This window comes from Pyxicephalus adspersus, chromosome 7, assembly GCF_032062135.1.
Source record: "Pyxicephalus adspersus chromosome 7, UCB_Pads_2.0, whole genome shotgun sequence".
Lineage (NCBI taxonomy): Eukaryota > Metazoa > Chordata > Amphibia > Anura > Pyxicephalidae > Pyxicephalus > Pyxicephalus adspersus.
Window position 1 is genome coordinate 5,148,492 of NC_092864.1, and position 15,130 is coordinate 5,163,621.

A 15,130-nucleotide genomic window follows, 5' to 3' on the forward strand; every position below is an offset into this window, starting at 1 on the left:
ACACCCAAGAGAAGAAAAGGCTTTTTTGTGGCAACACTTCAAACATGCTTTACAAGAACTATGGATTCGTTCTTAGTGTCCTGTGCTTAGAACATAGTGATAAGCATAAATGACAATACCAATTATACAATATTCTCTTATACATTTGTCTCTTTCTCCCGACGCGTTTCACCTACTGGCTTCTTCAGGGGAATAGCTTGAGTCTTATACTGAACAATATAGGAAAATAAAAGATTAAAGAGAACAATCATACAGTGTAATCCGAATAAGGTATATTCAATATATTTAACATGGTGAATAGATAACACGACCCAATAGTTCAATATATTCAGCAAGATACGTAATACATTGGTGACAATAAAAGGAATGTATTAAGAGGTCCATTTAGGGTGACTGGCATTTTAAGCCGAAATAATATTAATGATCTTAATAAAATATATACCGTATTTTTTGCCATATAAAACTGGGGGGGAAAAGTTGGTGCGTCTTATATGACAAACACTGTGTTAAAAAATAATTAAAAAAAGATACTCACCCGATCCTGCGGAGACCGTGCGTCTCCTCTCCTCACAGGGTGATCAGAAGGGGAATTTAAATTGGCACTGAGTGATCAGAAGGGGAATAATCTTTAAGAATCTTTTTTTTTCTAGATTTTCCTCCTTTAAAATTGGGTGCATCTTATATATTGGGAGCGTCTTATACGGCGAAAAATACGGTATATAGGTAATTTATATAATACATATGTAATTTTCTAAGAAGGAGTCCAGAATTCTAGTAAAGCACGTTTGAACCTAAAGTGTTGCCACAAAAAAACTTTTCTACTCTTTTCCCTAATAACTTGAATGCTAGTTATTATTACATGAACCCTAACCTTTCGGCTATCCAATATTTATCTCTTCTTGGAATCCTTTTACCGCCCCAGCAATATTTTATTAGTAACAATGTTTCCATTTTAAAGGATCAAATTATTCTTTACTGCAAATCATAAAATAATAAACTTGAAACAAATAAAATGCGAAACAAATTGTATTTTACTTATATTAGCAGAATACGGTCACATGATCTCTTCATTATCAGAAACTGAAGATTGACTGATTCTTGGCAGCAGAGCTGACACTCGGCGAGTTCTCAGCTCTATTAGGCAGAACAAACACTGATAAGTGAGGGGAGGACATCAGCAAAGGCATGAACTGCCCCTGACCCTGCGTGATCTTTATTATCTGCCCTACCTTCTTGCCTTCCAGCTGGCCCACTCCACCTCGCCATGTTTGTTCACTGGGAGGAATCTACATCATAAACACACCCACCGCCATATTTATATTGGTCGGAATGGATGGCTCATCCCAGACACCCAGCCTCAGGTAAGTGGCCCCATGGATGGGAGGATAACATGGGGGAGAAGCCGACCAGCAATGGGAAATTTACCCCTCTGGAACCCCAGCAGTACGCTATTATTCCTTCATCATTGCATTGGTGGGACAGTGCCCGGCCGGGCCCCCACCATCTCCAGGGCCACAGCTGGCAGAACTGGAATATTCATCATTTGGGGCCCTCAATTTGCCCCTTTTGTCTAAAGCTGTCCCTAGTGCCAGGATAAGGGGTAAATGGGGCAACACCAAGCCTTGAAAACTACTGACGTCTTCTCTGCTCTGGGCATTTGTGGGCATTTCAGCCAATAAAGGGGGTCCCAGGAGGAGTCAGAAGACTCGCTGAAGTTCAGGAACTTTTTTCCTTTCTCCTTCATAGATTTATTATTATTAAACAGGATTTATATAGCGCCAACATATTACACAGCGCTGTACATTAAATAGGGGTTGTAAATGACAGACAGATACAGACAGTAACACAGGAATAGGAGAGGACCCTGCCCCGAAGAGCTTACAATCTAAGAGGTGGGGATGCGGAAGCCTGCAATAGCACAATATAACGTTTGTATTTACATGCAGGGTGAAGCTGGCAGAATGGGGTGCCCATAATTTACCCCACTTACAACCCTGGGTATAATGCATGGTGCATTGGATGATCTGCATGGGGAGAAATGTTCTGCAGGGGTCTGATGTATGGACATTGCATCTGGATGGAAAGGATAAATTAAAGGGGCAGTCTACCCATATTTAGGATAGGTGTTTTTATGGAGGAGCGTTGGGCTCGGTAGTGATGTGTGAGTGAATTTGGAAATCTTAGTTTCCCCTGAATATTACTCTAGCTGGGTGCTTGTTTTGGGCAGGGGATGTTTTTGGGGCCATTTAAATTTTCATTCCAAACCTGATAAACTGAAGTGAATCAATCGCTGTAATTTAGAAGACTCTCCTGCAGTGAATGTTTTGTGAAAATCACATTCACATATATATATACTTCACTATATATATATATATATATATATATATATATATATATATCCCTGAGTGTTTTTGTATTCCTTTTTTTCCTATATGTTGGTATATTTGATCAATTTTGTGTACTGGTATCTGTTCTTATTCTGTATGTATGGACTCTGCACAGTACCACTTCTCTTGTCCTGTATCCCGGGTGTAATTCTCAGTATCTGTTCTTATTCTGTATGTATGGACTCTGCACAGTACCACTTCTCTTATCATGTACCTGGGTGTAATTCTCAGTATCTGTTCTTATTCTGTATGCATGGACTCTACACAGTACCACTTCTCTCATTAGTGTCAGGCGGTGAGATTCGGATGAATATTTGATGAGCTGCTTGCAGATTGTGATATGAATTGTTTCCATGAATAGGATTTCAGTGGAGAGCACAGGGTGAACCCCAGATTCATCTTAATAGAGAACCTGTCATAGGATAAAGGTTTTATAGGAATGTATGGCTGCTCGGGGCTCAATGCCTTCTGAGTCATTGGCTTGGATTAGATCTGGAGAATTCATCTCAAGTGAATATACTAGGGTGTGAATAATGGTCATTCATCACTCAACAGATCTGGAATGACTGTTGTATTTTCCTATGCAGGCGAGCACACTGGGGTGCTGCTCACTCCCCTCCCCCCTTTATCATTGAATAGATCAGGGCTTGTTTAATATCTCTGAAAATGATCACAAATACATTTTGCAGCGACATTATTCTGACCTCTGTATGGGACTTTACAATGCCCTGACGAAGGGGGAAGGCACCAAAATGAGTCGGCATATTTTCTTAAAAAGAAATAAAGAGATTGGTGGAAACAGCATCACATGACCTGCATGGTATATCAATGAGATCCTGCAGCACTGCAATGCTAGGTCACATGACCTAACCTGAGCAGAACAACAGCACCACCCCACCTCTGACGCCTCCACATTCACAAACTTTCCAGAGATGACCAATGTGTCCGGATCAGTTAGTGAATGTTTCTTTGAACGTTCTTTGAAGTTTGACAAGTCCAACACCTTTCATGTCTATAAAAGGTGAAGCTTCTGCTTCACATTCACTCTCAAAATTCACTCTTAACATGAAAAAGTCTAAAAACATTCCATCCTTAAAGTGTAAGATTCATCTCCTATAAATCTTAACCGGGATCCCAACCTACAGATTGTGTTCACTGAACTTCAGAAACCTTGTCCAAGTTCAAAGAACATTCACCCAACTCCAAGAAATGTTCACTGAACAATGCTGCCATATTCACCCATTTAGCTTGGCAACATTTAATAGTTGTTATTCACACAATGATTCATACCTAACCCTGATCTAATGTGTACAGAACAATTCAACAAGAACATTCACTGAACAAATCTTTATGTGATTGGTTATAAATTGGGGAGAATCAGACATTCACCAAACATGGGGAATCTTTCATGTCCTTTTGATTTCAATGGCAGCGATTGATTTTTTTTTTAGTAGAGAACGTTTGGTGAATGTCAGTTATTCCCTGATTTACTAACAGACGCCGGGGGTTATTGGGCTCAATGTATGAATGATTCCCCTGTTAATTCGCTTTAGATTGGCTCCGAATTTTCCCTTACATTTCCTATTGTGACAGCTGTTAGTGGCCACTAGATGGCAGAACGAGTCATTAGTTTTAATAGGAACTGAAAGGATTCGACTTTCAGCAAATTTCAGACAAATTGATGGGGGAATGATTTATAAATAGTAAATATTAAAAAAATTTTTTAAAATATATTTTACTTGTTTATGTATACTGAGGATTCACTTAGGTTATTAATGAGAGCAAATAAAGTCCATTGCACTATAAAGCCTATTTATTTTGCTCCTCCCCCTTCCTAGTGTCCCTCTAGGCCCATCTATGGCCCATGCCAGTTTAATTTATATAATTTTGCATTTCCATACAAAGTTTAATATTTGCTATCAGTCATCATTTAATATTGATGTTCTGTTCTCCCCGCAGGCTCCAGGTCCGATATGGAACAACATGGTCACAGTACCAGGGGGGCTCACTGGGTGATCTGGAGGAACTCTTCCTTTTCCCTGGAGAGCACATCATCCAGGTATCAGGGAAATACACCTCCTACCTCCGCCAGCTTAAGATCTCCACCAACAAGGGGCGCCACTTTACCTATGGTAAAGACACCGGAACCAGCTTCAATGGCTCCCCCCTGTTCCCCGACACCGCCCTGCGATACATTAGTGGAAGCTCCGGAGGCTACATTGATGCCATTGGTTTCCACTGGGACTACCCTAACAGCAACTGCGTGCACTGCACTAAGTGATCCCCCGACCGCCGTACCATCCTGGGCTGCAGAGTATCACCCATCTGTCTTCTTTCACTCTTTCCATCCTCTGTATCAGATTCCTTTATTCAGTGTATCATCTCCTGAAAATAAAATCTGCAGCAACAAATCTTGTCTGATTCTTCCTGATCAATATACACGGAACATTTCAAATGTATATCTGTATAGAATCTGCATGTACAAATTCCAAAGAGTGCTAGGCCAACTTTCTAATAGTTTAAACTATTGCTGGAGAGGTTATGAACTTTTGCAACACGTTTCAGGGGCTACAGCTCTCTTCATCAGGGCTGCAGGAGAAACAAAATCCAAGTATTTGCAGAACCAATCAGAATCAAGAATCAAGAATTAACCTAAAATAAGTTACAAATGATACAAATTCAAAATAATGATTGACATCGCCCCCACCTGCCCACCACTCAACCAGGAATACAAACATAGATTCAGCTTTACATACATTTTAAGATAATGAGCAATGGGTTCGGTGAGATGTCATCTGGTCCTTATCACCTTTGATAAAAACCTCATCATCTTGGTAATTTTGCTATAATTCATTTTTTTATATAACTAAGGATGTTACAATTATTTAAGTTGGGTTAAACAAGCCAAACACTAAAAAGCCTCACTTATGTTGCTGCCTTACCAATAAACTCCCATGAAGGTGCTGACTTCCAGTAGGTACATGACCTGACTCGGGTAGGTCACAGCTAACTCATGACTCTTAGGGCTCTATTTGTAAATTATTCCCGAAATCTTCCGAAATCCGCTAACACTTCTCGTTACATTTCCTATTAAAACAATGACTCATTCTACCACCTAGTGGCCAATTTCAAAATTGCACCGCTGTCACAATAGGAAATGCTACTATAAAAGAATCAAGATAGCCATGTATAAATAGAGCTCCTAGATAATGTGCATGTAACAATCCTTTCATTCTGTGGTTGGATTCTGCCATCTCACCCTGATGTTGGTCATCTCCAACCCCTGAGCTCCTGGTACAGAAAAAACAGTATGTGCCGTCATTTGGTATTAAAAAAAAGGGGCTTAAAGGTGTGCTTGTGCTAACAAATGTTTTGGCTTTTCATACAATTCATCTTTCAATAAAGATTTGTCTAATTCTTGCATTAGGCCCAGGAGTGGGATGTGTAATTTATAGTGTGATACAGGCTGTAACCAGCAGGGGTCTCTGTTGAGTGAAGATTTGAAGATTAAAGGGAAATTTGTTTTTTTTAAGAAATGTCTAAAAATAGTGATGGCAGCCCCAGGCCAATATCTGGTGGTGGCTCAGGAGCTGCGGAAACGTTTCTGGCTGACAGCTGAGAGGGAAAAAAATCCTTGTCTTCTGATCCAACTTGCTGATTATCTGCCCCAATAAAACTGCCCTGGAGTGGGTGCATATACTGACGGACAGAGAAAATTGTGCAGGTTGCATTGCCTACTTACCTCTATGTCAAACAGCTGGACATAAAACTGCATGAGTACATCCCTGACGTGTCACAAAACACAGAACACTTAATCCTGCAAAACTGTCCTTGGGCTTCAGTCCAGTGACTTTGCCTAGGCTGAGATCAAGTGAAGAATATTATCAGTTAGCTGCAGGTGGGAGGAAGCAATTCCTCAGCCCAATCAGCTTCCTTCCTAAACCCGGCTGTGTTCCAGGATAGATGACCAGGAACAAGCACACAGCAAGTGAAGTCTGCAAGATCAATGCGCTCACTATGACTCAGAAGGCATTGAATCCATTGGACTGACATGACACTCAGTAGAAGTATTTTCAAAAAGAAATCCTTTGGAATATTATTTACTAAATTAAAATCCCCCCCTCGTTCCCGGCTGCCTTGGCCGCATCTCAGGTGTTATCAATGTGTCAATGTCCATCTGTTCCATTCACACACATTGCAGATTATGTGTAATAGGACGATGGATCGTGTCCAGCAAATACCGATATATCGCCTAATCCGCTAGGCCAGCTTAGGACACAACTCTGCATGGAGCATAGGGAGAGTCATCAAGATTCACCCACTTATAGAATACACTGTATCACTTCCTATATATGCAGCGCTGCGTTATATGTTGGCGCTATATTAATCCTGTTTATTAAAATTATTAATAGTAATAATAACAATAATACTAATAAAATAATTACATTCTATGACTTCCTATATATCCAGCGCTGCGTTTTATGTTGGCGCTATAATAATCCTGTTTAATATTAATAGTAATAATAATAATACTAATAAAAATAACTACATTGTATCACGTCCTATATATACAGCGCTGCGTTATATGTTGGCGCTATATAAATCCTGTTTAATTTTAATAGTAATAATAATAATACTAATAAAAATAATTACATTGTATCACATCCTATATTTTCAGCGCTGCGTTATATGTTGGTGCTATATTAATCCTGTTTATTAAAATTAAAAATAGTAATAATAACAATAATACTAATAAAATAATTACATTGTATCACTTCCTATATATCCAGCGCTGCGTTATATGTTGGCGCTATATAAATCCTGTTTAATATTAATAGTAATAATATTAATAATAATTAAAATAATTACATTGTATCACTTCCAATATATCCAGCACTGTGTTATATGTTGGCGCTATATAAATCCTGTTTAATATTAATAGTAATAATATTAATAATAATAAAAATAATTACATTGTATCACTTCCTATATATCCAGCGCTGCGTTATTTGTAGGCGCTATATAAATCCTGATCAATATTAATAATAGTAATAATAAAAATAATTAAATTGTATCACTTCCCATATATCCAGCGCTGCGTTATATGTTGGTGCTTTAATAATCCTCTTTATTAATAATAATATTATTAATAATAATAATAATAATAATAATAATGACATTGTATCATCTGAATTGTACACCATACCTGTAGATATGATGACTCAACATGGATATGCCTTACTGTAGATTCATTGGTCCACGTTCCTGAAGCTACAATGGCATTTATCGCACCTCATAGTACAGCTAAATCCCAACTACAAATTAGCCGAGCTTTCAATAAAATAAAATAAAAAAAAAGTCTGTAATACTCACCCACATGCCAATGCTGTCTCCTGCAGTAAAAGCTTTTCACCACTAGATGCCCTCAGTGTTCAGTTAAAGCTGAACTCCAGCAATAAATAAAGCAGAACTAAACGCGGTATATACTCACCTGTTCTATAGCCGATTCTTCCATCTTCTTCTTTTTTCTCCTCCTGCTCAACAATTTAGGGGAGCAATCAGGCGGGTGAACATATTTTATTTTAATTTCCTTTCAGCAATAAAACGCTTTCTGGTGCAGATTTTTAAAGCAGAACTTTAGTTCTCACTGTAATACAGCATTTCATGTTGTAGTTTGAGTATCAGAATCATTTTATGGCCGTCATTTATTTTTTGGACGCTGAGATGATGTAATGGAGATGATGTAATATCCTCCAATCAGCTCTGATCTTTTCATAGTCCATCAGCAAACACATAAATGAGGGAAATCCCGGATAACCTATCAGTTGTTATCTCACAGCTCCGGGTTGTCAATGCCCAGAGGGTAACACCCTGACACACCTCGTACTATAAGTAGCTGACAGCTGGCAGATACAACATTTGCTGGATCACCCAGGTTCCCTATTATAGTCTATCATCTCAAGTTAGAATCATTACCATCCTATATAATGTACAGCGCTGCGTAATATGTTGGCGCTATATAAATCCTGTTTATTAATAATATTGCATCACAAAGAAATAAATATTGTCTGCTACTCGGTCTAATCCACATGTCCTATACTAAATCAAGTGCGCCGAATCCAAATCTAAATCTGCCTAGGACGTCAGAATCCTAAGTAATTACACATAAAGATGCGATTAGCTACATTACTATGTAATCTCTATACATAAATAAATTTGGCCTCATAGTTCCATGACATTACAAAAACATTGTTACATATACAATTACACATAATTCGCCTGCGTCCTTGTTCAATAAACAATTGTAAGCCCTTCGGGGCAGGGTCCTCTCCTCCTCCTGTATCACTGTCTGTATTAGTCTGTCATTTGCAATCCCTATTTAATGTACAGCGCTGCGTAATATGTTGGCGCTATATAAATCCTGTTTATTAATAATAATAATAATAATAATAATAAACATTTACACTTCAGAAGTGTTTCAGGCTCTTGTTTTTGCGTTTGTGGCACTCGTTCCCGTTGCAGAAACCAGCAGTAGTCGCCCATCATGTTGGGGTTGCACCGGCCTTGATATCTTGTTTCCATAACAGAAATGTCCTGTGGAACCTCTCCCCTTGTTCATCACTCAAATGACCCAAATTTTGTGGGAAGAAATCCAGATGGAATGTAAGAAATGAATTTTAAGTGACATACGACAGTTGATGGTATGCTGTTAGCATGTTGTTCACGAGTTCAGCAAAGTTTTCAGCACGCTGGTTGCCAAGAAAGTTTTGTGTAACTTACCACAAATTAATCCCAAGTTCAAGTGGGTTGAGTTTGTCTCTGAATGTGGCATCATGGATCAAAATGCGGATTTGGGAGCCAGCAAAAATGTCTGCTATCAGTTTAGCGTCTGTTCTAACTTTTCCAAACTTGTCCTTCAGATACTGAAAACCCGTACCATCATGATCCATTGCAACTACAAAACGTTTCATTATTCCAAGTTTAAAATGAACTGGTGGAAGGAAAACTTTCTGTGGATCAATGAGTGGTTTCTGCTTCACGTTGTAGTGGAAACAAATGAAGAAAAGAGGAAAGGTGAGGGTATTTCTAAACGGCAGTGTATAAAGAAAGTGAATGTTTGAAATAATGACCAAATTTCCATCAATTAGGATTTATACACATTATTGCTTTGATCAGTAACAGTAAAAGATTTTGTACACGCACCCCCGCTGAGTGGCACAAGGGAGGGTGGTGTTGATCTAGTTAGCTAAACATTGAATCCCTAAGAAAATTATAGCACTTAATTGTTTGGTGTCCAACGCGTTTCGCCTCTGGGGGCTTCATCAGGGTACCTGAGGTAAGTAGTTGAAAAAGTTCAGATGAATACTGAAAATATAATAATGTAACGTTGTACTGGTCAACAGTGTGTTCAGGTCTAGGTGGCCATTCCTTCACTTTATAATGGTTGCTGTCATCACGACTGTTGCACAGGCACAGAAAGCACAAATATTTTGTATTGTAGGCCAAGGAGTGCCACCACCTTCAGGTCACCACAAACGTTCTACTTATGTTCTGAATAGTTAATCAATTTTAAAATGACCTCCATGGATTCGTATGTCTCTTTAATTCCCTTGGCATGGGCAAGAGGAACAGAAGGTTTTCCATTACCTTTATGCAGCAATATACGTTCAAACTTGCTTTGCTCGAGTCTCTGAACAATCTCCCCTGCTCCGTTATATAATCTCCATCATCAGACCATGTCGGCTTGTAATATCCTGCAAACTTTGTGTGACAATCAGGAAAGTGTGAAGTTGTCCTTCCTTTTCGTAGCAAATTCCACTCCTTTAACCTTTTTTTTTTATGCTAAAAGCTGCACAATGTTTTGCATGGAAATTTGGTATTTAAAATTGTAGGCCTGTAATTGTTAGGATTAACTCCCGGGTATGATAAATATATTTATTTATTATATTATAATCATAATCTATAATATAATAAATAATTATAAATAATAATTATAAAAAAGAATGAAATAGAGTAACAAAAATCAATATAATTTAAGCATTTTATCAAATCAAAAACACTGAAATTTGTCCAAACAAGGCTGCAATATTATTGATAAATATTAATTTAAATTAAATGTAAATTTTGGGGAAAAAAAATGTCTAGTAGACATCCCGGGTATGATAAATTTTAAAGCATGGGACTGCACAAAGTCCGACATCAGTCAGGACAGTAGAACCTGGTTTCTTTGCGTTTCTTCCTTCCTCTGTCATCGGTCTTTGAGCAGCAAACCACACACATCCTTGTAGGTGCCGCCTTTTTCGGGGTTGGTGGGATGTATTCAACGAAGTGACGACCGGTCAGACGTTTGACAACGGTGGAAACACGACGTCCAGGTCTATTCATAGCCACTGATGATGTTTGGGGGTTCTTGGCTATGGATTCGGAAACTTTCAAAATAAAGTCTGAATGATTCACGGGCCTGTTACACTTTTGCTTCTACAAACATCGCTCAACAAGATGCCTGAAGATTTTTTGTTTTGCTGTTTCCTCATTGCTGGGTAGAATGTCATGGCTTGGTCAGCTCTGTCCACAACTCCCATGGTGTTATTGTAATCAATCACTACTTGTGGCTTCATCACTTCTTTCCCACGTTTTGTGCTTGCCATAACAGTGGAGGCAATATGGCAATATCAGTTGTGACACAATAGGAGAAGAAAGGCAGATACACTTCGGGAATATATAACTATTGAGTCTCTTTCAGTGGTGCCAAGCCTAAACCAATAGTCTAATCAAAGAGAAGAAAGAAAGAAGGCTTTTTTAGAGCACCTAGGATTGTATAGAATTAGTTTACACTTTATTAAGTTTAAGCAAATCAATTAGCTCAATCTCAATAAAGAGTAAACTGTTTCTATACAATCCTAGGTGTCCTTAAAAAAAAGCCTTCTTTCTTTCTTTCTTTCATGTGACACAATAGCCCTGATTTAGCACTGGCTCAATAAGTGAGAGAACAGAAGATTTTACCATTCCATAGTTGCTGTATTTTGGGTTGGATTTTGTCCCTTTTCCAGTGTATAGGACTGTATTCCATATGCAACCAGTTGCGGATTTGCACAGCGTGTAGGATTTCACGCCAAATCGTGCCCTCTTTGATGTAATGTATTGCACCCAGCTGAGTCTCTTAGACTTTCATCTAGGTGGATGTCTCTTTCTGGCACATAGGTCTGTTGGAATTTTTTTAGAATCATTTTTATATACTTCCTAAAGTTTTTTTAGTTTTGGTGCAGGATGAGTAGTTTCAATGTTGGCAAAATATAGATAATTCATGATCAGCGTAACTCTGTACTCTGACATGACTGTGCCAAAGAATGGAGTGGCAAGTATTTTATTGATAGACCAATCACTGCCCACGACTCCCTGAAATATCACTAAGCCCAGAAATAGCCAAATGTCATCTTTCGTCACTGATTCCCACTTTCTGCCTCTTGCAAGCCTCAGGTGTGGAGCAGCTAATTGTTGTGCAGTGTACCTGTTTGTCTCAGCAACTATTTTTTCAATAACCTCATCGGTCAGGAACAATTGCAGGTATGCCAGGGGGTCGTCGCATTTAGCATCAATTTTCACACCATCACTCCCTTAACTGCACCAAGGTCAATAGAGCACCAAGTGCGCACGTTACTGACCTCAAACTCTGATTCGTCGCTGTGTTCACTTTAACGCTCACTGTCTGATGACAAGTTTCCTGGTGAATCACTATTGCTTGATTCCACTAGTGCCACCTAATCGTTTCAGGTTCTTCAAGACCAGCACTTGCACTGGCGATACACTTTTTTGGATGCCATGGATGTGCTCGAGTCTCCAGTAAGCAGTTAGGAACGTTCAAGGTGAGACAAGTCGAGACATTCAGGAAATGATGAAATAAACCAGCAAAAGTTCAGCAAAGGTCAGATCCAAGGTCAGGGCTAATAGTGAGCAAAATGTAGATCAGGGCACTGGGCAAAGATGATTTATGCACTAAAAGAAGTACTTTTACTTTTCCATTTATTATTTGTTACATTTCACTGTAATCAAGCATTTAAAATTTCCTGCCGGCCACGCCTCCCGAACGTACTGGCATTACCCACATCACACCTGAGGACGCTGCTGGATCGCAGGTAAGAGTTTTTTTTCCCACCCCGATTGTGATTTAGGGTTACCACTTTTTGCATGTAAAATCCACCCCAAGCCACACTCAGGAATACCACCAGGGGGATGAATCTGAAGGCTAACAGTTTGGACTTCTCTTTTGACAATCTAAACATCTAAATCTGATCGGGCTTAAAAAATGTGGCTTACCCTCTTCATATTGGGGTTCATAACATTCATTAACATCGACATCGTCCTCCTGTTCCTCATCCGACATGTCTCCGTCAGTGACAACAGATATAGAAGGGACTGGCACTGGATTCTCTGCATCATGTGGCACTTTCACAATCAGATACTATCAGATATTTCACAATCAGATACTCTGCTGGTGCCAATGGGTCTGCTGGGCTTTGCTACCGAAGATGGATCCTTTCCATTACTAATCATAGTAGACATGGAAGCTGTAAAACCTTTCTCCAGTCCATGAGATCTTAGAGTCTGAATATATTTCTGTTCCTGACACTACTGAGAGATATTCCCATGACATGCTGTTCTGTATTGCTGTTGATACTGGTTGTAGTTACTAGATTGTAAGCTCTTCGGGGCCGGGTCCTCTCCTCCTGTATCACTGTCTGTACTAGTCTGTCATTTGCAACCCCTATTTAATGTACAGTGCTGCGTAATATGTTGGCGCTATATGAATCCTGTTTATGAATAAAAATAATTATAGTATATTAATATATAACACACAACCCTTAGGTGACAACTGCTGCAATCACAATGCTGACTCTCCTGTGTGTGTGCTTTCTGCTAGGATCCACAGCGGCATCTAGTGGTGAGTATGTGTCATTACAGCACCTTTTACAACTATTGTTCTAGCACTGTATATATTACTGCAACTAATAAAACAATAATTAATAACACTGATTATTTTTTTTTAAAATCTGACTCTACATATCTGGATTTTATGTTCAGCGTGATTCTGAGCAGCCATGCCTTCTAAACAATTTAAATAGCCCCTATGTAATGCTTCTAGGGGTGTAGAAAGGGCCATAAATGACATTATTGACAAAGGGTGGTGCTAGATTCTAGCCAAGATTTTCAAGGACTGAATGGCAACTTGGAAGATGAGGATATTGAAAGGCAATAAAACCTGCAATGCTAACCTAAACTGAGCCTATATTTGCCTAAAATGCCATAATTCCAGGCTCTGCCCCATCCACCTTTTTGCATTTCTGATCTTTTTGTTACATTTTTTTCTTTTTGTTCCTTGCAGTTCAGTCCCGTCTGTCTTCCTTTGCTGGGGAGCATGGAGCAGGTGGAGGGACAGCTTTCTCCTTCTCTTCGGAGCAATTGAATGGGCCGATAACGGGCATCCGCATCCGGGTGAATCCCAGCCATGTGATTGGGTAAGATCCTAGAGACTTTTCCTGACTTGTCAGATATACCAATGTCATACAAATCTATACAGAAATGTCGTCCTGATACTTGTGGCCCATGAGCGCTGTAACATTTTTTGTAAAGCACTGCCATAGTTTTAATGGACTTCAGATCATTTTATGAAATAAATTCTGATCCAGAAATCTCTACTTTTTGTTATGAGAAATCCAACCTTGATGCCCATTAAGTGGCTTTGCCCAGGCGCTGATCATGGCACCAGTCGGTGGCAGTCAGAGGATTTTGGTGTAGGGCTCTGATTTTGCCATTTCATCCCCAATGAATAAATTCCCAAGTTTTTGCAACTCATCCATTGGCCATTCATTCATCTTCATGTCTTCTCCTTCAGCATCCAGATCCAATATGGTGGCATCTGGGGTCCCTATTACGGTAACCCCTCCGGGACACTCTCCGAGATCTTGTTGTACCGCGGTGAAAATATCACTCAGGTGTCGGGGAAAGTCGCTTCCTATGTGAACGAGTTGGTTTTTGTGACGAGCCGTGGCAGGATACTGAAATTTGGGCAACCATCAGGCAACAGCTTCAACGATTTCCCGTTGTTTGAGGGCACCGCGCTGCGCTACGTTAGCGGGCGATACTCCTCCGTCTTGCACAGCATCGGCTTCCACTGGGGAGTCCAACCCAGCTGCTATCATTGCAAAGAAGGAACCGAGTGACCTGGAGAACCTAGAACAACCGGAGCCCATCACTGCTAACCAGCTCACTGGGGTCATTCAGTGCCCAATGGGCTCTAGTGATTTTTTGACCCATTTTCTATTCTCTGACATTGTAAAATGAGCACTGAAATAAAGAAAGTGATAAATGTAAAGTTGATTTTTGTTATGTCTTTGCATCTTCATTATGTAGATATTACAGGAGCACATGGATGACCTTATCAGTCTGCTGCTGCTTCTTTATTGTCCAACCACAAGCTCGGGCGGGTCCTGGACCAACTTTATCTGCAGTGTAACCTGCATGGAGGTCAGGACCTGGGCATGCCTGTATTGGCCAGTTGACAGAGCAGCAAATTCAGTGACCTCTAAATTAGGGGTAGATAAGTCAGAGGAGCTCGCAATCTAATATCCCTCCCATAGTATTTTACAGGCCCATATGGAATGAATCCATTTACCCTGCCAGTAGGATTTAGGATGTGAACCCACACAAACAGGGGGAGAACATGCAAACTCCATGCATTTATTGTC

The 15,130-nt window shown here is 39.6% G+C and overlaps 2 protein-coding genes across 2 annotated transcripts; both read left to right on the top strand.

Moving 5' to 3' along the window:
* Nucleotides 1-4,346: 4,346 nt before the first annotated feature.
* LOC140334910 (zymogen granule membrane protein 16-like) lies at nt 4,347-4,798 on the top strand (the record flags this gene model as incomplete). The annotated part of the gene is given in 1 exon segment (XM_072417187.1): nt 4,347-4,798. A coding segment is annotated over 1 exon segment (322 nt), but the record flags the coding sequence as incomplete, so codon positions are not given.
* A 7,594-nt stretch (nt 4,799-12,392) lies between these two features.
* LOC140334912 (zymogen granule membrane protein 16-like) lies at nt 12,393-14,751 on the top strand. Its single transcript, XM_072417189.1, has 4 exons — nt 12,393-12,520; nt 13,251-13,326; nt 13,768-13,900; nt 14,278-14,751. The coding sequence occupies exons 2-4, from the start codon at nt 13,272-13,274 to the stop codon at nt 14,603-14,605; spliced, it is 516 nt and encodes a 171-aa protein (XP_072273290.1). The 5' UTR covers nt 12,393-12,520; nt 13,251-13,271; the 3' UTR covers nt 14,606-14,751.
* The last annotated feature ends 379 nt before the right edge of the window (nt 14,752-15,130 follow it).

What these genes read in the sequence shown, in the direction of transcription:
- LOC140334912 (XM_072417189.1), top strand. Translation starts at nt 13,272, where the DNA reads ATGCTGACTCTCCTGTGTGTGTGCTTTCTGCTAGGATCCACAGCGGCA. An exon ending in ATCCACAGCGGCATCTAGTG is followed by an intron (nt 13,327 to 13,767) that starts GTGAGTATGTGT and finishes TGTTCCTTGCAG; the next exon opens with TTCAGTCCCGTCTGTCTTCC. An exon ending in AATCCCAGCCATGTGATTGG is followed by an intron (nt 13,901 to 14,277) that starts GTAAGATCCTAG and finishes CTTCTCCTTCAG; the next exon opens with CATCCAGATCCAATATGGTG.